General features: G+C 41.9%; 1 protein-coding gene across 3 annotated transcripts in view; it reads right to left on the bottom strand.

The window, feature by feature from the left end:
• Positions 1–22,592, bottom strand: part of PHF6 (PHD finger protein 6) — a 33,315-nt gene extending 10,723 nt beyond the window's left edge. For 2 of the 3 annotated variants that reach the window (XM_064159112.1, XM_064159114.1), the window contains exons 1-5: positions 22,373–22,590; positions 16,971–17,150; positions 16,660–16,761; positions 13,731–13,864; positions 13,357–13,400 (exon numbers count right to left, since the gene is read on the bottom strand). In XM_064159112.1, the coding sequence (XP_064015182.1) occupies positions 13,357–13,400; positions 13,731–13,864; positions 16,660–16,761; positions 16,971–17,108 (418 nt within the window). In that variant the 5' untranslated portion in view covers positions 17,109–17,150; positions 22,373–22,590. Of the gene's footprint in view, positions 1–13,356; positions 13,401–13,730; positions 13,865–16,659; positions 16,762–16,970; positions 17,151–22,372 lie in introns of all 3 variants that reach the window. The other variant, XM_064159113.1, reaches the window with a different exon arrangement.
• Positions 22,593–22,830: the final 238 nt, after the last annotated feature.

Raw genomic sequence — 22,830 nt, 5'->3', positions numbered from 1 at the left:
ACCTGTTTCAGTATTTCACCACCCTCATTGTGCAGAACTTCCTCCTCATGTCTAACCTGCTCCAGTTTCAAATCTTTGTTCTTTGTCCTTTGTCCTGCTGCCACAGGCCCTTTTAAACAGGTCTTTCCCAGCCCTCTTGTAGGTCCCCTTCAGATACTGAAATGCAGCTACAAGGTCCCCCTGGAGCTTTTTCTTACTCAGGCTGAGCAGTCCCAATTCTTGTTGCCTGTCCCCAAATAAGAGGTTCTCTAATCATGCCACTGTAGCAGCTCTGTCTCCCCTGTGCTGGGGACCTCAGAGCTGGACACAGTACTGCAGGTGAGGTCTCACCAGACATGCCAAGAGTTTTTTAACAAGTTCCTTTGAATATAGAATCATAGAATCAAGCAGGTTGGAAGAGAGCTCCAAGCTCATCCAGTCCAACCTAGCACCCAGCCCTGGCCAATCAACCAGACCATGGCACTAAGTGCCCCAGCCAAGCTTGGCTTCAACACCTCCAGCCACGGCCACTCCACCACCGCCCTGGGCAGCCCATTCCAATGCCAATCACTCTCTTTGACAACAACTTCCTCCTAATATCCAGACTAGACTTTACCTGGCACAGCTCAAGGCTGTGTCCCCTTCTTCTGTTGCTGCTTGCCTGGCAGAAGAGACCAATCCCCACCTGGCCACAACCTCTCACTACCCCCTCAGAAAGGTCAGCATCTTGCACATTCATTCACAAAGCACAGAAAAACTAATCCAAACGCATCACAACAGGCTACACTGAAATAGAATTCCCCCAAAGCTTTCCTCTGTGATATGGTTAGAGAAAGAGGCAAAAATAATTAAAGTGATACAAATCTGCAAATGATTTTGGCTCAATCTGACAGATTATCCAACTGCATGCAGCTATTCCCAAGTTACTGCTAAATTACATCCAGCTATCTGCTACCACATCCCTGAGCTTTAATAGAGATACTAATCTTTCCTAATTAGATGACAAAAGCACCACTTATTCTGCTCTGAATAAATAAGATCCATGATGAGATGGATGATCTAATGAAATAATACATTTCACACTTTCTTCTCAGCATTCCCTACCTAACACTATTTTCATTTATCATAGAATGTTTTCGGTTGGAAGGGACCTCAAGGATCATCCAGTTCTAAGCCCCTGCCATAGGCAGGGACACCTCCCACTAGAACAAGTTGCTCAAGGTCTCATCCAAACTGGTCCTGAACACCTCCAGGGTGGTTGTGGAGCACAGAAGCACACAATCCACAATCACACACACAACGTGCTCCACAATCTCCCTGGGCAACCTGTGCCAGTGTCTCACCACCTTCACTGGAAAGAACCCTTTCCTAACATCTAGTTTGCATCTCCCCCCTCCCAGTTTAAATCCATCACCCCTTGTCCTGTCATTACAGGACCTTGTCAATAGAATCATAGAATCAACCAGGTTGGAAGAGAGCTCCAAGCTCTGCCAGTCCAACCCAGCCCTGTCCAATCAACCAGACCATGGCACTAAGTGCCCCAGTCAGGCTTGGCTTCAACACCTCCAGAGACAGTGACTCCACCACTTCCCTGGGCAGCCCATTCCAATGCCAATCACTCTCTCCCTTCCCAGCCTTCCTGTAAGCTCCCTCTTCAGATACTGGAAGGCCACTACAAGGTCTCCTTGAAGCCTTGATCATGCACTTTAGATACTACACCTCTCAGACTGCAGAGAGCAAATTTTATTACAACCTTAAAATCTCATTCAAAGAAAAGAATTCTCTTTTATCTTTTCCCTCACTATTTGAACTCTCCATTGATGTGTTAAAAGAAATCTGTGGATCATTGTCTCTACTTTCATGTTTAAACAATCAGAGAATGGTTTGGGTTGGAAGGGAGCTCCAAAGGTGATCCAGACCAAGCCCCCATGCAGTCAGCCGGCACATCCTCCACTAGATCAGGTTGCCCAGAGCCCTGTTGTGCCTCATCTTAAGTATTTCCAGGGATGGAGCCTCAACTACCTCTCTGGGCAACCTGTTCCATTGTTCCATCACCCAACCTAAATCTCCTCTCATTTCAAACCAAAATCCTCCCCATCATATCACTGCAGGCCTTTGGAAACAGAACCTCTGCAGCCATCTTGCAGGCCTGAAAGGCTGCTATTAGATCTCCCTGGAGCCTTCTCTTCTCCAGGCTAAACAACCCCAGCTCCCTCAGCTTGTCCTCACAGCAGAGGTGCTCCAGCTCTCTGATCTTTTTTGTGTCTCTCCTCTGGATTCACTTCATCAGGTCTATGTCCTTCCTGTGTTGAGGACACAGCAATGCAGGTGAGGTCTCACCAGAGCAGAGGAGCAGGATCCCCTTTCTCCATCTCTGGCTACACTGTTTGGGATGCAGTCCAGACTGTCATTAGCCTTCTGGGCTGCAAGTGCCCATTACTGGCTCCTGTCCAGCATCTCACCCACCAGTACCCCCAAGTCCTTTTCTGCAGGGCTGCTCTCAGTTTCATCATTCCTCCTCCTGGTCTAACATCTAGGATGGCCCTGACCAAGGTGCAGGACCTTGCACCACAGAAAATTTAAAGAACTAGGCAGATGGTTATTCTGGAAAAACAAGAGTCTTACCAAATATGTGAGCACTGAATTCAAGAGCCTTTAAATAACATCACTAAGAAGTTCAGAATCATAGAATCAACCAAGTTGGAAGAGACCTCTAAGATCATCCAGTCCAACCTAGCACCCAGCCCTGTCCAATCAACTAGACCATGGCACTAAGTGCCCCATCCAGTCTTTCCCAGTGCCATGAGGATGTTAACACCTATTTGAGAGTAAAACCTCAAGTTTATACGAGGGTTTAAAGTTGCACTGGTGATCAGAAACCAATTATGTATGTAAGCAGTGTCTCATCCAGAAAATACTCCTTCCAAAAGCATTTCACCCTACTGGATTTGATGAAGTAAAATGCAGCTCATTCACTAACATTCCTTATTTTTGCTGATGTTTCTTCTCCACTCTGTAATGCTTTCCACTTCACAGTCCACCTGGATTTTCTAAACCACATTAAAGTACATCCTGAGTCCTCTCCAGTCAAACTTTCAAATCTGGAAGTGAATCATAACTGCTTAAAAACCAGGCACATGTTATGCAAACCAACTTTTTATAAGAACTACCACAGCTTCCTTATTGAATAACTTCTTAGCTTCTATATTTTAGTCAACAATTATTAGAATATTTAAGATTTGGAAAGTAAAAATGCAGGGTTTGGAAAGCAAAACTGCAGGGTCTGGACAGTAAAAACTACAGGGTCTGGAAAGTAAAAATGCAGAGTTTGAGAAGTAAAAATGCAGGGTCTGGAAAGCAAAAATGCAGGGCCTGGAAAGCAAAAATGCAGGGCCTGGAAAGCAAAAATGCAGGGCCTGGAAAGCAAAAATGCAGGGCCTGGAAAAGATGGTTTCAGTGCCAGAGAAAATATCAAGACTGCACAGCTTCCCTCAAAGAAGAACCCTTTTTTTGTGCTCAGAACTAGGACTTCCAGAAAATTTCAGCTCACTGAACTCTAGGTGCTACATAACCCCTTCATTAAAACAGTTCCTTGAAGATTCAGGTCTCCTTTACAAGTGACATGGACCTACATGTTAACACCACTGAGATGTGAGGAGCTGCTCTACCACATCTAACTGCAAACCTGACACCTCAAAACATTAAAGTTTCTCTCATTTTTAACAGCACTATCAGCTAGGGGGACAGGACAGGAAGGAAGAGCTTGCAACCAGCTTTAAAACACTCCTGCCTTGGATGGCCTCTATTTGTTTAATAGACAACTTGGTTTGTGCCCTATCCCTCCCCTCAAGCCCACTGCCAGCTTACCCTGTTTCCCTGGCATCTGCTGGTTGGGTGTTTCCAACTTCTCGTGTCAGCTTGAACTAAGGAAAACACAAAAAGTTGTTCAACTCCTCCCTGACCAGATGAAATGTTATCATGGATATCACTCACACTCTGGATCCCCTGAGATTCCCTAGATATCCTTCAACTTTCCCCCATCCCATATCCCATTACTGCATTGGCTTGGGTTTTTTTAATCATCACAATATTCTCAACATAACTGGATCTAGTCTTCCAAGGAATTATCTTATGAGCTTCCTTCACAAGTGCCTAAATGCTGTATCTGAAAACACAAGCTGAGTATGCAGCATGGTCTAAGCAGGAGGGGTATGGGTAGAAACCAAGAGGGAACACTATGTTTTCGAAAGGCACCTAAGAACATGATATTGTAAATTCAGATGAGCTAAAAGATGAGCAGCAGCAAGCCCCAAATTTGCATTTTAGAAATCCACAAGCAGTACAAAGTATCACAAAAAGAAGCCTAGCAAAATGCTGTATTACATAAACTGTTAACAAGGGAGACTCAGCTTCAGAGAGACATCTAAAAACTCTCCTTTGATCATGATGAGAAGGAAAAAAAGATCCAAGATGTTTTGCTGTTTAAAATGAGGCTTGGCAGAGAAAGAGATTGAGATATCACTGATCTATTCTATACTGTGCCAGCTGGAAATATACATAGAATAGAATCATAGAAGCAGTCAGGGTTGGAAGGGACCACAAGGATCAGACAGTTCCAATTTCCCTGCCATAGGCACTTACACCCTACCCTCGAGCAGGCTGCACACAGCCTCAGCCAGCCTGGCCTTAAATACCTCCAGCCATGGGGCCTCAACCCTCCCTGGGCAACCTATTCCAGCTTCTCACCACTCTCATGCTCAACAACTTCCTCTTCACATCCAGTCTGAGTGTACCCACTGCCAGCTTTTAGACCTGTCACTCCCTGAAAGCCTAAAAAGTCCCTCCCCAGCTTTTTTGCAGGCCCCCTTCAGATCCTGGAAGGCCACAAGAAGGTCACCTGGGAGCCTCTTCTTCTCTAGACTGAACAGCCCCAACTCTTTCAGTCTGTCCTCATAGGAGAAGTGTTCCAGCCCTCTGATCATGCTCATGGCCCTTCTCTGGACACACTCCAGCATGTCCACATCTCTCTTGTAATAGGGGCTCCAGAATCACCCTTGGAATCACCCTTTTCCAAAAGCTAGGTTAAAGCAAAGTAATGCCAGAATTAAGTGATTTAAAGGCTGTGAACCAACAAATAATGAGGGGATGTGTACAATAAAAGCTAATACTTCTCTCTGGATCCACCTTCTACACTACCTTAAACAATAAGCTGAGCCAGAAGCAAAGAGGACTAAACCTGTGTGAAGAAAACAACAAACAAAACTGACTGGCAAAATATATTTGCAAGTAAGACTGTAGATAAAAAAGAAGCCAAAATGTATGATGGCTTCAACATGCTGTTATGTCCATTTGCAATCACACAATATGTATTTCATGCTCTACAGTGCATCTGGGATAAAAGAGATGCACTAAAAACTACAAAGATCAAAATTCAACTCCTTAGATTGTTAGAAGAGAAAAGGAATGCAACAGAGAAAGAAAAAAAAAATCCAGTACTTTAGCACATTAAAGAAAGATGTCCTCAAAATCTGCCTGAAACCAACCAAACCATGTGGCAGTGCCATTATTTTAAATTGAAAAGAAGTAAAACCCCAACCAGAAAACCTTATTATCCTAGCTGTCAATCATAAAAATCTGACTGCATCTGTAAGCATTCAAAAGAACCAGAGATTTGCATTAAAAATAACCCATAATCTTGCAAGCAAATATTGAATCAGGTAAACTGATTGTGAAGTAACTGCAGCTTCTCTCAGCAAATTCTGTGAAACCAATCAAAATGATGAAGAAAATTTGGAGCTGTTTCTTTTTTCTTTTTTTTTAATGGGAAAAAGGATGAAGTTAGATGAAACTCTAAACTGGAGGAAGTAAGGCTTGAGAGAGGAAAAAAAACTCTTAGGTCCCATCATTAATATGTTTTCCCAAAGTACCAAATCAAGGAATTGATGACTGTTAGCCAAAGTCTATTTTGGCTGCAGAGTATCTATGTTATGAAGTATGAGAGATTATTTCTTTAATGAAGTACACTTAACAGAGAAAATTAATTGAATAGTCCTTATTAACCACACAACCTAAATGCTTTTTTCACACAAACAATCACTGACAGAGCCTGAAGGCAGACAATACTCTTAGGTTATCTGCATAATCAGACAGGGTGTGATAACTGGCATAGATAAACCTATTAAGTATGAGTTAGCTGACCAAGTTTCTATTTGTACAATATCTTGCCTAGATAAGAAGGAGAATTCTAATGTAAACAAACACAAGGCAGCTCCTCAGCTAGGATAAACCATTCATCACTTTCTTCCTTTTCCATGAGCTGTGTGCTTTATCCTAAGGAAACACCACTGTGGTGCTCCTGCAAAACACCTCATCAGTCTAACAGTGTGTATAGATTTGGTGCCACGTTCAGAGCAGCATTTTCCAGAAGGCAGACAACAAGAAGGCTGAGTTAGCAGAGCCTAGGAAGAATTTGTTGCTGTTCTGCTGCCATCCACCAGCAGAACTGAAATGATTCCCAACTGCAAGGTCACAGCAGTTTTTCTTTCTGGCTGTATTCATCCACACAGCGTTAGGCAAGCTTCTGCTGTGAACAGTGGTAGAGAAAATGCAACTATGAACAAATCATCAAAGGATCCAAAGGTCAAATTATTAGATAATTAAATATTAATTAATGTATCCAAAGATGAATCAGGATGTCACTTAACTAGAATGCCAAAAAGTTCAGATGATTTTCCTGCCAGCCCCTGGCTTACACAGTGCTTTGAACAAGTCCTCGGTCTGCTGTAGATTGCAGCATCTCTAAATAGATTTCACAGAGAAATATTATCCTGACTCAATTTACTGAGCAGTATGAGAAGCAGAAATTTCATGTTTGATCTTTAGAATAACATGGAGAGGATGCTGAGACAGAGAACGTCCTTATTTCCATTGTGGAAGCATAATTCCCTGAGGCTTTGAGTAGAGCTACAATAGGAATTATCGACACTTTATTTTCTGACCCCACAGTTCCCAAGCATCTGTTTTAAACATTCACAATAGAGTCACATGGCTGTCTTCATTACTCTTTGCTTTACTACTATGTAACACAGAAGAATGAAATGACATTCTTATCTTAGCTTCTATTAAACAAGTCCTGATCAGCTGAATCTGTTTGAAATTCAACACAGGGGCCAAGGCAGCTCCACCTGCAGAGAACTAAAAGATACCAGATTTAATTTACTTATTTTTAACAATTATTTCTGGGACACATTGGAATAAATTCTACCAAGCAGCTCCAAAAACCTTAGTTTAACAATACTCTATTCTTCAAAAAAAGAATAAATGCAATTGTATCAAACTGAACAGGAATTCAGCTATTAGTTATCCCTGACAGTTGGAAAGCACTGGCAGCAATCCCTGTAACCTATTAGGCACTGAAAACAGACTTGCCTAAACTACAAATTGAATTACTACTTGAAGTTCAGGACAGATTATTTTGTTAAGATTGGTAACAGCAAGGCAAAAACCTAGACATGAAGGTTTCAGTACCTTGGTCTGCTCCTCTGTGCAGAGGTCTTCCAAGCTGTTAACCCAAGGTGAGTGTTAAGAGCACCTCACTTTTACTATGCTTTTTTCCCAGCTAGTATGAACACAGCACAGCAGAATCATTCTAGACACAAAGGAAACACAGGAGAAATCCATTTTCCCAGCTCTAGGTCACCCTGCTCTATGTCAACTAGATAATTAATTTAATAGCACAAGATTTTCCTGCCATGTTCTGTATTTTCATATTCAAAGAAAGCAGAAGATAGTTCAGCAGCTCCTGCCAGTTAAAGGAAAATTAACTCACATCATTCATTAATTTGGTCTTGATGAGTAGAGAGATACTTAGTCTGATGAGTTCTTGCACCACTTGAACTCCATGATAGCAATATGTAAGAGGTTTTAATTCGGTAACTTCAGTTTCAGTATAGGTCCTTCAACCACCTTTCAATGAAGCCTCAAAAACTCTTCACTAACTGTTATTAAATAGTCAACAGATACTGTTTCTAAGCTCAAACATTAGCCAGATCTCAGATTTGAACAAGCATGAGCCCCCCCACCCCTAAAAGCACTGATTTCCTAGGGAAGCAGGAAAAACAAACCTGATTACTACTAACTCATTACTGCCTACAGAAAACAAACTGTTCTGGACTGCACCAAACCAAACACTCCCAACAACTCTTCCAGCATCCATTAAGAGAAGCGACAGAACAAAAATATTTGGACTATAACGATTAACTGTGGATACAAAGAACAAAGGATAAAATCCCAGATGTTCTACACTGAGCAAGAAAAAAAGTCCCCAGCATCCTATAGTAGGAACACAAAGTTTCCATTCAAAAGGACTGTCTCTGTGCGCCTTACAGTGAGTGACACGACCACAGATGAGCTTGAACTATTCTGTTATGACAACAGTGTTGATCGCAAGGATTCACAAAAACGAAACAGAAACAAGGGTGGGGAGGGAGGGAAGCTGCTGTGATAGCATCTAGCATCTCTAGCTGAGCAATTCAGCCTTCTCTGCAAGCCCTTTCTGGCTTCACACACCACCAGTCTTTCACATTTAAATGCCTTGCATTATCCTTAAGAAACAGAGCAGCCAAATACATATATAAAGCTTAATCTCACCATCCAACATCTCCCAGTTACCATTCCACTGAGCAAACTTCAGTATTGAAAGAGTGACAAATGAACTCTCTTAAGAAGCCTCTTCTAAAACTCTGCAAACCATCCTGTGTGGTTTTGTCTTCTAGAAGTAACTGGTTTTCAAGGCAGCAAGATACCATTGCTATACAATCCTATAATATAGAAATTCTATCATAGTTCTATATTCATTTCTATAGAATAGTTTGTAATATAGAAATTCAATAATTTCATTATTCCATTCTATAGAGTAACCTACAATACAGCAATTCTATAACCTTCTATATTGTATTCTATATAACATCCTATAATACAGCAATTCTGTAATATTCTGTATAGTAACCTATAATACAGCAATTATATTAACCTTCTATATTCTATTCTATATAATAGCCTGTAACACAGCAATTCTGTAACCTTCTATATAGTAATCTATAACACAGCAATTCTGTAACATTCCATATTCTATTCTATATAATAACCTATAATACAGCAACTCTGTAACCCTATATACTCTATTATATGTAATATCCTATAACACAGCAATTCTGGAACCTTCTATATGCTATTCCTATACAATAGCCTATAATATAGCAATTCTATAATGTTCTATATTCTGTTTTATAACAGCCTATAATACAGCAATTACATTAACCTCCTATATTCTATTCTATATAATATCCTGTAATACAGCAATTCTGTAACATTCCATATTCTCTTCTATATAGTAACCTATAATACAGCAATTCTACAACCTTCCATATTCTATTCTATGTAATATCCTTTAACACAGCAATTCTGTAACCTTCTATATAGTAATCTATAACACAGCAATTCTGTAACATTCCATATTCTATTCTATATAGTAACCTATAATACAGCAATTCTGTAACCCTCTATACTCTATTCTATGTAATATCCTTTAACACAGCAATTCTGTAACATTCTATAGTCTATTCTATATAGTAACCTATAATACAGCAATTATATTAACCTTCTATATTGTTTTATATAATACCCTATAATATAGCAATTCTGTAACATTCCATATTCTATATAGTAATCTATAATACAGCAATTCTATAACCTTCTGTATTCCATATCCTATAATATAGCAAATCCATAATATTCTATATTCTATTACTAGATAGTAGCCTTTAATATAGCAATTCTATAATGTTCTGTATTCTGTTTTATAGCAGCCTATAATACAGCAATTACATGAACCTCCTATATTCTATTCTATATATCCTGTAACACAGCAATTCTGTAACATTCCATATTCTCTTCTATATAGTAAGCTATAACACAGCAGTTAATTAACCTTCTATATTCTATTCAATATCCTGTAATACAGCAATTCTGTAACATTCCACATTGGATTATATACACTAACCTATAATACAGCAATTATATTAATCTTCCATGTTCTATTCTACACAATATCCTGTAACACAGCAACTCTGTAACATTCTATATTCTCTTCTATACACTAACCTATAAAACAGCAATTATATTAACCTCCTATATTCTATTCATATAGTAACTTCTAATACAGCAATTCTATAACCTTCTACATTCTATTCTATATAATACCCTATAATGCAGCAATTCTGTGACATTCTCTATTCTATTCTATACACTAACCTATAATACAGCAATTCTGTAATTTCCATGAGACAGAAGCAAGATATATTTTTAATATATTTAATTTAAAGAGGACCTTATCACAAAAAAAAAAGCCCTAGATTCTGGCAATATCAGGTCCATAATTGCATATTATATTGTATGAATACAGTTCTCTTAACTACATGGAGCAAAACCAGAACCTATTCCTTTGGGGGAAAAGAACCTATTCCTTTGGGGGAAAAGAACCTATTCCTTTGGGGGAAAAGAACCTATTCCTTTGGGGGAAAAGAACCTATTCCTTTGGGGGAAAAGAACCTATTCCTTTGGGGGAAAAGAACCTATTCCTTTGGGGGAAAAGAACCTATTCCTTTGGGGGAAAAGAACCTATTCCTTTGGGGGAAAAGAACCTATTCCTTTGGGGGAAAGAAGAGAACGTAATCTTTGGGAAAGAGCACTGGGTAACATTTTAGTCCAATATTAAGCAAAACCAAAACAAGAAACAGAAAACAAAAACATGAAGCATAGCTACACCTATTTCCAGAAGTGTAAAACATAATTCACTATTTTAAACTGAAGTGTGCAAAGTTAAATGTTAAATAAGATACCATTGGGTTCTTTGAACTCAAGATTTTTCTGTATGCTGTTATTTATTCCTCTTTCACCTACTCTCTTTGTGTAGAGAGTCTCATTTAGTGTTTTAATAAGCTGCCATTATCAACCTTCAAGGAAAAAAAATCACTATGCCACTGATTTTTGCCATATCTGCTCACCCAAAATCATCCATATAACACTGAAAAGCATTTGCTGTTAGGGAATTACTTTGTAGAATTGGAGATAATGCTTTCTTGAAACTCTTAAAGGAAAAACACTAGTTCAGATCCTGCAAAGAATTCCAAGCAGAAAAGAAGTAGTCCATTGGCATTGGGCTGCATGTAGAACTGGAGGCATTTTTCAGTTGAACACTGAGCCATTTGTGAATAAGAGCTTATGCTTAAATATCAGTGAAAGAGATTCAACTCTCCCTCTCTGAACTCAAGTTATCTTTCATAATCAGTTTCTGCTAAGAAGCGAAACAAACCCCAAACCAAGTGCCAAAGCACAGCACAAGGAAGCCCTGACTGTTTGGAAGAGTTAATGTAACATGGACACTGCTTTTCTTGGTCCAATCTAGTAACAGCAAAACCAGAGAGTTTTTGATACAAAGCATATGACAGCAATTACTTAAAATCCTAGAATGACTTGGGTTGGAAGGGACCTCCAAAGGTGATTAATCCACTCCAACCTCCCTGCAGTCACCAGGGATATCCTCCACTAGATCAGGTTGCTCAGAGCCTTGTTTAGCCTTACCCTGAATATCTCCAGGGATGGGGCCCCAACCACCTCTCTGGACAATCTGTTCCAGTCTTCCACTACCGTCCCGGTAAAACACCTCTTCTTAACATGCCATGTAAATCTCTGCTTCTCTACTTTGAAGCCCATGCCCCTCATCCCATCACTACAGGCCTCTGTAAGCAGGCCCTCTCCATCCTTCTTTTAGCCCCCTTCAGGTACTGCAAGGTCACTATTAGGTCTCTCCAGAGCCTTCTCTTCTCCAGGCTGCACAACTCCAGCTTCAACAGCCTATCCTCATAGGGAAGGTATTCCAGCCCCTTGATCACCTTCACGACCCTCCTCTGTACCCACTCCATATAGTCCATGTCTTTCCTGTGTTGAGGACTCCAGAGCTAACTTTAAAACAATGAATTAGTTTTCATTTGGAATTTTTACTGCCTTCAGTATCTTTCTGACCATTGCAGTAACAGCCAAACCTTACCATTAATATCTACTGCCTGCAGCAGAAACAGCAGTATATTGCCCTAAAAAAAACCCTTCCACTTAGTAGAAAGACTTTAGTAATTGATGAAATTTAAGATAATCTTCAATGAAGAGTCAAATGCTCCTTGTTAGAAAAAGATGATGACATTTCAGTTCAAAGTCATCCAAAAAAAATCAACTAACAACTGTTTGCTTACCCAAATACAGCAGAAAAAAGGCAAAAGCACCTGCATAAATAACACAACAGCACAACTAGTTTGGAATTTCAACCACCACTTGTGTACATTTGTGACATTTCATCCCTCACACATTTCACAGCTCTGCCCTGCAAAGATGCACAGCTTTTATAGATATAACCATATGGGAGTTTTGTTTTGTTGTTTATTATCATGAGTCAGAAATAAATGTGTAAGGCTTTTGCTTTTTTTTTTCCACAAGTTTTTTCATTTACTATTGGGTCCTTCTTCTTTGAAGAGTTAAACTCTTCTATTAGTTAATAAAAAATAGTGAATGCTTCAGGAAAAGGTAGCAAAAATCAGCTGTTACCTGACAACGTATTTTGGATGTTAATACTGTGAATATTTAACTACAAACCTAAGTCAGCTTCTTCCCAGAAGAGGATGCACTATTTTTACCCAAGCTTTGATTCATAAAATGGTTTTGGTTGAAAGGGACCTTAAAGATCATCTAGTTCCAACCCCATGTCATGAGCAGGGATACTTTACACCAGCCCAGGCTGCTCAAGTCCTTATCCAACCTGGCCTTGAACACCACCAGGGAGGGAGCATCCACAACCTCCCTGGGCAACCTGTTTCAATGTCTCACTTCCCTCACTGTCAAGAATTCACACAGTCACAGAATCAGTCAGGGTTGGAAGGGACCACAAGGATCACCTAGTTCCAAACCACTGCCATGGGCACACCCTACCCTAGACCAGGCTGGTCAGAGATTCATTCAGCCTGGCCTTAAACACCTCCAGGAATGAAGCCTCAACTCAATTTCCTCCTAATACCATATATCAAATCTTTCCAAGACCCTAAATTGTTTATCTTTTGGGGGGTTTTCTCTCCAAACCCACGATTTTTCTTTTTAAAGAGAAAATCCAGCAATCAGATGTGCTTCCAAACTCAGTTTCTCAAATCAAAATGCTTTTGTTTGTTGAAATGGTTCTATATTTTCTCACTGAAAACATTTAATAAGCCTCAAGAGAAATTCCATTTAACCAAATAGCTTTCTACAACGGGAAAAATTTATATTGAATAATTTTACCTTCAGAGTTATGCGTAGTTTTCTTGTGTTTTCGACATAAAATCCTATAAACAAAGTAGTTGAAAACTGTCAAGTCAGTCACCATTCACAGATTATTTACTCATCTTTTCAATTTCAATGCCAGTACATTTTTTTTCTCTCCCACTTGCAGCACTCAACTGATACAGAAAACTTGCAGCGAAAAATACCCTTCTCCAGCACATCATTACCAATCTTTTTGCAATAGCTCTGTTTAGATTCCAAAGTGGGGAGGGGAGAGGGAGTTGAGTTGGTTTTTAGTTTGCTTTCTTGTTGGTATTTTTTGGTTGGGTTTTTTTTTGATTAAACAATGTGGAAAAACAAATAACAAACAGAGGAAATAAAGGAATAGTTACATGTAAATGCCTTGTGAGGGTTTCTCTCTTATCTGAGCTTTATCATGCAAAGCACAGTAGTAGTGATATGTCTTGTGACATGTTTTTACATCACAGCCAATGGTTGCTCCAGGGCAATGGCATAAAGAGCACATCTGGAAAGAAGAAAAGAAAGCAGAAATCGTGTTACTGTTGGCTTAGTATCTCTGAGTTTTAACAGAACAGAGTTCAAAACAATGTGAGGTTTAAAAGAATATAGTCAGCACTCCTTGTGACAAAATCATTCAGCACCAATTCAGAATGAAGGAGGTCACTCACATCATGAGGCTGATGGAAGTGATGCAGCTGTTCTGTGATTCTCTGTGTGTGTACCATGGATATGTGGGGTTTGACAGGTTGCAAAATAGGCAAGCCCTAAAAAGACGACAACAAAAAACCCCTCCCATGCACAGATCTAATCATATCACTGCCTTGTACTCCCAGATATTTAGACTTCAGAAGTTTTCATGACTGGCCTGTTAAGGTTTGAACCTACCAACCTTTCTCAGATAAATGCATCACCACCAGAAAGGTTCTATGTATCAGTCATTATCACTGCAGCAATGAACATGCCTGTTTTCAGTGTGTCTCTGGTCAGCAGCAGCACCTCCTGAAGGAAGGCAACTATGTAAAATCTGCTGGCAGACAAATTTAGTCCAAGCTATCAATATAATTACTTAACCCAGTGCACCATGCTGAGATATTTTTGCTCAGTGTGTTCCCACATAAAAGAACAGGCTAGAACAGAACACAGGCCTTTGAGAGGGTATTTGGGCTAACCATAAACATTGAGCTTTAAGCTTCCTATAAAAGTCAATGGAGGAAGGCAGATTACTCCAGAGAGTGATCCAGAGTTGTTTTCTGACAGCTAGAGAGATAAGGGACCTAAGTTAAGGTCTCAAATTGTCTTGTAAATTCTCTCCAAACAGGAAACATGTCAGGCCTGTGAATCTACCAGGTTAACCAGATCCAGATTCTGTGCAAAAGGCTGAGAATACAGGCGGTGAGCTCCAATGTACCAATGAAAGCACATCAAAACATTTGGAAGCAGAAAGACAGAAACCATCAATGACACATAAAGAAATACCCCTGAAAATAAAGCATTTTAGACAGCCAAGAACTAAAAATGCTTATTTATGATCTATAGTTCTACCATGTCCTTTGGAAATTCTTAATCGCAATGTGAATGGCTCCTGAAAAGTTACTTCTTTATGTTTCAGCTAATTAGAGCAAATAAAGTTCCCTGTGTTGAAAAACATTCAGATTAAACACCAGGAAGAGATACTAAATTAGTATTAAATAAATGCAGTTCTACAATAATAGTTGGAACTACTCTTAGTACCCCAAGAACTGTTAAATACATAAGAGAGCTTCAAATAATTAAGCCAAAAAAATGTAATGGAAGAGAGTGAACTGATGATTTGCTTGAAATGGATTTAAAAGCTTCACTCATTTGCTCCAAATGGAAAACAATCAGTTCTAAATAAAATAAAGCAAACCCAAAATTACTTAATCACTTTCTTGGGAACTCAAAAAAAAAAAAACCAACAAAAAGAGGAAAAAAAAAAGGCCACTGCTGCTCAATTCTGATGAATTTGGCAGAGCTGCAATCACTGTTGTACCCACGTACCTCACAGACATCTATATTGATAGAATCATCTATTAAGTCGTTACAAAAGGAAGCAACAAAATTCCCCCTTTGCTTTCCTCAGACCCCACCTGGAGTACTGTGTGCAGTTCTGCAGCCCCCAACGCAAGAGGGACATGGAACTGTTAGAGCTAGTCCAGAGAAGGACCACAAAGATGCTCAGAAGGCTGCAGCAACTCTGCTATGAGGACAGGCTACAAGAGTTGGGGCTCTGCAGCCTGGACAAGAGACGGATTCAAGGAGACCTTATAGTGGCCTTCCAGTATCTGAAGGAGGCCTACAGGAAGGTTGGGGAGGGACTACTGACAAGGTCTTGTAATGACAGGATGAGGGGTAATGGGTTTGAACTGGGAAAGGGGAGATTCAGATTGGATGTTAGGAGGAAGTTCTTTGCAGTGAGGATGGGGAGACACTGGCACAGGTTGCCCAGGGAGGTTGTGGAGCACAGAAGCACAGAATGTGATCTTTGACCTTAATGATCATCTAGTTCCAACCTTCCTGCCATGGGCAGGGACATCTTCCACTAACCCATATTGCTCAAGGCCTCATCCAATCTGGCCCTGAACAGCTGCAGACCTTCCAGGCCAACCTGTTCCAGTGATTTACTTTTTTTTTCACTTGACCATCTTCTGGGTTGATCAGAGGCCTGGAGCACCTCTGCTATGAGGACAGAATGAGGGAGTTCGGGCTGTTCAGTCTGGAGAAGAGTAGGCTCCCAGGTGACCTTCTTGTGGCCTTCCAGGATCTGAAGGGGGCCTACAAAAAAGCTGGGGAAGGACTCTTCAGGATATCAGGGAGTGACAGGACTAGAGGCAATGGAGCAAAGCTGGAGGTGGGGAGATTAAGGCTGGCTGTGAGGAGGAAGTTCTTCAGCATGAGAGTAGTGAGAGCCTGGAATGAGTTGCCCGGGGAGGTGGTTGAGGCCCCATGGCTGGAGGTGTTTGAGGCCAGGCTGGCTGAGGCTGTGTGCAGCCTGCTCTAGGGTAGGGTGTCCCTGGGCATGGCAGGGGGGTTGGAACTGGCTGCTCCTTGTGGTCCCTTCCAACCCTGACTGATTCTATAAAGTCATTATTTGCAACTAGCAACTAAGCTAAAGTGTTTGCTCTAAGCCATAACAGTTATCAGTTACCTTACCGCTCACACAAAGGTAGCACTTTAAATAACCCCAAGAGATACAACACACTGAACAATTTCAGGGTGAACTTTACATAAGGCAAGAAAAAAACCTTGTCTTCTATTTTCAAGAGCCAAACCCAAACTTACCAGTTTAGTGCCTCTCTTTATTTCTTTCTGAATATCTTCGATTGAGAACCCACCAAGACTCTCATTATCAGTGTGTGAAGATACCAGTGCAGAAGAGAACAGCTAGAATTACAAAAACAAAACTTCTCTTTTTTAAACTTTTAAAGGTACAAGTGATATAGAACATTCAGACATACTAAACCCACAGAAATGTCAAATTCCAGCCATTAATCACCTCTGTCAATGCCACAGCTGGGTGAATTTGTCATGTTTGCAGTCTTTTACTAGCCCCACGACCTTCCTTTCTATCATTAGGCCTGTGAGTTACTTACCATACATTTGTGATGTGCTGCCACCTTCTGGTTTTCTGACATCAATAATTGTCCACATTCATTATCTTTATTAGATCTACAAAACCCACACTTCCTTTGTCTTGAAGAGACTTTTTTCTGTCCAACTGAGCTTGTCATGATTTTAAATGATCTTAGAATGCCACTTCAATCCTCTCAATGCTACAGGAAGGAAAAAAAAAGCTGTGATCAGCATGCTAACAGCAACAAAAAGGCAATTTAACTCACACTTTTAGACATATAACTTTGATTGCATGAAAGTGCCTCATCCCTCTTGATTATTTATGCTACTTTAATACAGACAAATAAACATGGCAATTCTCTGCCAGCTTTTGATGAATCTGTATTGCCAAACACTCAGTTCTTTAGGAGACAAAAAAACCAAACCCAAACAAAAAAACAGGTTGAGCATTAATATAAAACTTTACTTTGGATCCCAACACACAACTTACTTTGGATCCCACCACAAAAACTCTGGATACTAATGCAAACCTCTGGATACTAATGCAAACCTCTGGATACTAATGCAAACCTCTGGATACCAATCTAAAGTTTAAGTGGGACAGTAGGAATAAGATGAAAATGCAAGTGCAGCAATTGTTAGAGGAAAGTTACTGCAGCTCTTTCATCCCATTCTGATGATCATTTATTACTGCAAAAGGATCTGTAGAAAAGGCACCACCTGCACACGCAATAAAACTCGTGGTACTGAACTGCCTCAAAAGACAAGCAAGAAACTCCTCAAGAGTCCAGTGCAACATCCAGAAGAGCTTTTGAGCATAAAAGCTGACAGAGTATCACAGCAGAGAACTCGCCTGAGATGAGGGTAGAGATAAGAAGATCAAATGTTACCATTTTAGGAACGGCACAGGCACATTGTGGCTAGTGAAGTAGCATTAGGAACAAAACTTCAGCCCCGTCTATGAGTAACACTCTGCTATGGAAACCTTATCAAGACCTGCAGTTAATTTAGCACTATCAACCACAGTAAGCATGTTAGAGCTGCTGTTCTCATCTAAGAAAAGTAACTTAAAACTAAACTCCACACGAATCACAAACTTGACTTGAGGTCCCAATACCTTAAGCAGGCAGCAGCAGACACTGTAAGTTCAAAAGTGAAAATACCTAACCAGCCTCTGCGCTTCTCAGCCCAGCATTAAGTAGTTTGTGTTCATTTGCTTCTACATCTCTCAAGGAAGAAAATATTGCCCTCTTCAAACAAATTCACAGCTTTTTAATTTGGAGATTTGAGCTTTACTGTCAGAGCCGGCCACAACTGCAATAAAAGCATCCTCCTCAGCCTTTGTTTCCATCAGACTCATCTAAATAAGAAAAGTCCCCCCACATTTTGGTATTTCTATTGGGAAAAACAACCAACCAAAACAAAACCCAGCTGTAAGAACAGCAGAGTTGCAATACATCTGGAGCATGCTGCACCAGTGAACTGCACGAAAACACATGACTGACTGCTGACATTTGCATAGGCAAACCTGCCTGCCCCAAGTGCTGTCCTAACGCTAACATCACTCCTATTTCTCTAACTGAAAGCAGAGAAATCTTACTAAGTTCCTTGTCGGTTTTAATCTCCGTTGTAAGGCAGTCCTGTCACAGTTCAGCTCTTCTGTTGCAACAGATTGTCACAGGCTGAGGTTTAACAGTTTGTCCCGTATCAAAAGGTATCCTGTCCTGTATCTGTGGCCTTTGCTTTTACCAACAGCTTCATTTGCTTTCATTTAGAACCAGGAGGCAGATTTACCAGCCGGTGACTGCAGACTCATAAGAATGCACAGATTTCAGATCTTGCTGATTTGCACAAAAAAATGTGCCAATCTGGATAAACTAGTCACACCCTTTTGCAGTGGCAATGGAGAGTCCTTAAGTGTTAAGCACAAAAGAATGACTATACTGTATTATTCTAAAGGAAAACAAACCAGAATCATTCTGTAATCACTCTTGAGTAGAAAGAAGAAATGGAAGGAGGAAAGCTAGAGGGATTTTCCAATGTGTGTGTGTTAATTTTAACTTGGAAAAAAAAAAAGGTTATTATGTGGAGGCAGAAAAAAGCCTACAAAAGATAAGTAGGAAATAATACCACGAAGCTTGCTTGCTCTCAGATCATACTCAATAGTTGAACATAGAAATATATTAAGAAAATAATTTAAAATGGAAATAAAAAAACCACTCTGGTTTAGTATAAATGATTTGATACATACACACACACTCATTGGGGTCTGTCTCACTGTATATTTGGATTACATTAGCAACATACTGACAGCAATTACAACAGTTGTGAAAAGGAAGATGAGGAATTCCCTTCAACACCCGGGCAGGTACTAGTGACTCAGAGGAATAAGAATTGCTGCTATAAACCCCAGCCAGCCATCAGCTTCACAAGCAAATCCCTGGGTTAGAAAACACAAATAATTTATAGGGCACATCCAAATTTATTAAGTGGATTTCCTCCTCATCTTTCATTTAGAAGTACAGTAACCTCCCAAAAAGCCAGATTATAACCACCCCTCCTCAAAGCTTTATGCTTTCTGGTGCACTAACAGACTAGAGAATCATAGAATCAGTCAGGGTTGGAAGAGACCACAAGGATCATCTACTTCCAACCCCACTGCCATGGGCAGGGACACCCTACCCTAGATCAGGTGCATGGCTACAGCAACAGGAGAAGCTGACATAACCTAACTTCTTGAAGTCCTCTCACAGAATTAAACCTTTCAGTGCTCAGAGAGAAGCGAGTTAAAAATGATGCCAATATTTATCTGATGATGCACAGGATGTTGATGTTCTTAAACAAATAAAAGAAAGTTAAACTAATAAATGCTATGTTTTGGAATATTTGTGCAATTTTAACATTTGAAAAAAAATATTTGACATGCAAACAGATCAAAAAGCAGCAGGGTAAGCCAGAGAGGAAACTCAGATTCTTTTCACCATCACGTTAAAATGACTCTGAAAGCATTTTATAAAGCCACCTAAAAGTTTTCTTTCTATTCCTGCACTCTTTGCATTTGTGCTTGCTGTTCCAGCAGGCATTAATACTATTTATACATTTCTAAAGCCTGCATTAAATAAAACCCCCAATCCTGAGCATGAGAAATATTTTAGGAGCATTTAATCTGTAGACCTCTCCCTAAATTATGTTTGCTTTCTCATAAAAGTGAGAAAACACAAGCCAGGGATCACCTTTCTTTGTCTCAAAATGCACCTCTCACCCTGTCCAGTTAAAAATACCCTTCTCACCCTGTCCAGTTAAAAACACCCATTTCCTGGAAGAGATGCTCCAAGGTACACAACTGTACCACAGACCCAAGGATTCTGAATGCAGTCAAAATTCTCACTGCAAGTTAAATCACCCCAAAGCAACTAACCCAGTTTGCCAAGCAGCAAGGTACATATCACTGCAACGTGGAAAATAATGCAACTGAAAGCCCCAGCTCTGGTATTTCTGCTTTCTATGTTTAAAGAGATAAACTGAGAAAGACTTATAGTGTTCAAATGCAGCGTTGAGAGAATTTTGCTTGTCAGCTTTGTCAGAGAAAGGCACAGGCTGGATCAGAGAAAGTGGTGGAATCATTGCCTAGGAGATGATGCACTTAAGCTGTACCAAAATGGAACAGGTGTTCCACAAAACACTTTTGATTATTACACACAGAAACCTTCACCCCAGGCTTGGTCTGATTAAAAAAAAATGAATTTACATCTACCCTAAAATCACAGAAGAAACAACTCATTCAGGGATTCTCCATTCAATAAGCTGGGCTCATTTGCATCTTCTTAATGTCCACTTAAGTCTTCACCTTGGTGCTAAGAGCATCTAACAGCACCTTGATTTTGCCTTTTAAAATAGCACAGTTTTCAGCTTGCATCCTGCCCTGCTGAGTTCCAGACATTATTGTGGAACACAAAAGAAAACAAGTTCAGTGACTCCCAGGCAAAGACATTCTTTGCATGGGACATTGTTTAGCACCAAAGGATGGAAAGTGACCTGGATTTTAATTTCTATTTATTGCCTGAATATCTTTCAGGAGCCTCTTTGTAGGAGTTAAGGCTTCATTTGTACTACCAACAATGGATCGCTGATCTACGTGCTTGACTTGCTCAAGTAAAGTTTGTTTGGCTGCATTTGTGTGATCAGAAAATCACTATTTAAATACATATATTTATCCATAAAGTAAATTTCAGGTGCTCAAGGAAAAGCCATACAAGAAATAGGCAAGCTTTGTGAAATTTCCTTTCAGGTGCTGATGTGGTCTGAGCTCTCAGGCAAGGAAGGCTACAGAAAGTACCTGCCTGAAGTTGGGGTTTTTTTTTTGCTTTAAGATGCAGATTCTCTCCTCAAGAAAATTTCAACTGCTTTCTAGTTTCTAAGGTCAACCCTCCATTATTTGGGGCATTATTTTAGAGGAGGGGTGGGGAGTGAAGCTGGGGAGAGAGGAGGTATCCCCTTAGGTGTATAGTTGAGAATTCAAAGTCACAAGTCCCATCCAACTCTTTATCTGAGAGTTCTGTTCCCAGGCACTGTTAGAAGTACGAGAAGAACTTAATGCACACAACTTCTTCTTAAAAAATAATAATAAAACCCAAACCAAAACATAGCAGGGGCAAAGGGGAGGGGAAGAAAGGCCCAAACAATAAGAAGGGAGTAGGTAGCTAACACATACAAACACACTCCCCCCGAAAAAGCCTGCGGTAAAGGCAGAGCCGGCAGACAGCACAGACCGAGCTGCAGGAAAGTTTACATCCTCCCTCGGGGAGCGGGAGAGGGACTGATAGCGGCACCTCCGCTACTCGCTTCCCCAGGGGGGATCGGTGAGGCAACGGCACCCCTCTGGGCTTGGACTGCTGGACTGCCGCGACCATCGCCGCGAGGGCCTGGTCACAAGCACCGGCGGGGCCTGAGCCCTCTACGACGGAGGGCCTACCAAAGGGGTGCGCGGTAGGATGCGGGGCTCCTGGGAAGAGCGATCCGTCCCTCCGTTCCGCACCGAATTTTGGGGGAAATGGGACTCGGAGACAAGGGGGGGCGGATCCTCAAGGGAAGGAGGGAGCGGGCCAAGGCGGGCGGAGCGAGCGGCTGCCGTCGGCACGGCGAAGGGAAAGGGGGGGGGCGGGTAAAGGCACCGGGGGGGGGGCGCCCCCTGAATAAGCAGCGGGGTGCCGGGACCCTCCCGGGGGGTGGGCGATTCGCTGAGGCCCAGGGACCGCCGGCGGCTGGTGGCAAGTCGACGGGAGGATTGGGCGGGCTACCCGGGCCGGAGAACTGAGGGCGGGCGGGCAGGAGGGATGCCGTGCCTGCCCCGGGAGCGCGGCAAAGAGGCGGCTGGGTGGGCAAAGAGGCGGTTGGGCACTCGGTCGGGCACTCAGTCACTCACCCGTGTGGCGGGTGGGGCGCCGGGGAGAGGAGCAGTTCGAGCACACCCCCACCCCCCCCGTCACTGCCGGTCGCTCACGGCCGCTCTCTCGCTCGCCGGGACCGTCCCTTTCATTCGGGGCAAGGGACGCTGCGCCGCCGCCGCCACCGCCGCCGAGCGCCAGCACGCACGCACGCACGCACGCACGCACGTCCGTACGCAGCACGCACACGGGAGCGGGCGGACGCACGCACGGCGCGCCCGGGCCGCAGCAGCGCGGCGCTGCCAGGCGGCTCTCGATTGGCGCGGGGGCGGCGCGGCGGGGGCAGGCCGGGCCCTGGCGGCTCCTGCGCGCAGGCGCGGCGCCGCTTCCTCCGCCGGGGCCCCGCGGGCCAGAGACTCCGCGGAACGGGAGGGGGCGGGGAGCGCGCGTGCGCAGGGCTCCCGCGCGGCCGTTGGCCGTGGGCGCGGGGGGCGGC

This window comes from Pogoniulus pusillus, chromosome 19 (assembly GCF_015220805.1).
Source record: "Pogoniulus pusillus isolate bPogPus1 chromosome 19, bPogPus1.pri, whole genome shotgun sequence".
Taxonomy (NCBI): domain Eukaryota; kingdom Metazoa; phylum Chordata; class Aves; order Piciformes; family Lybiidae; genus Pogoniulus; species Pogoniulus pusillus.
The sequence above is the reverse complement of the archived record's forward strand: the minus strand, read 5'-3'. Positions and strand labels throughout refer to the sequence as shown.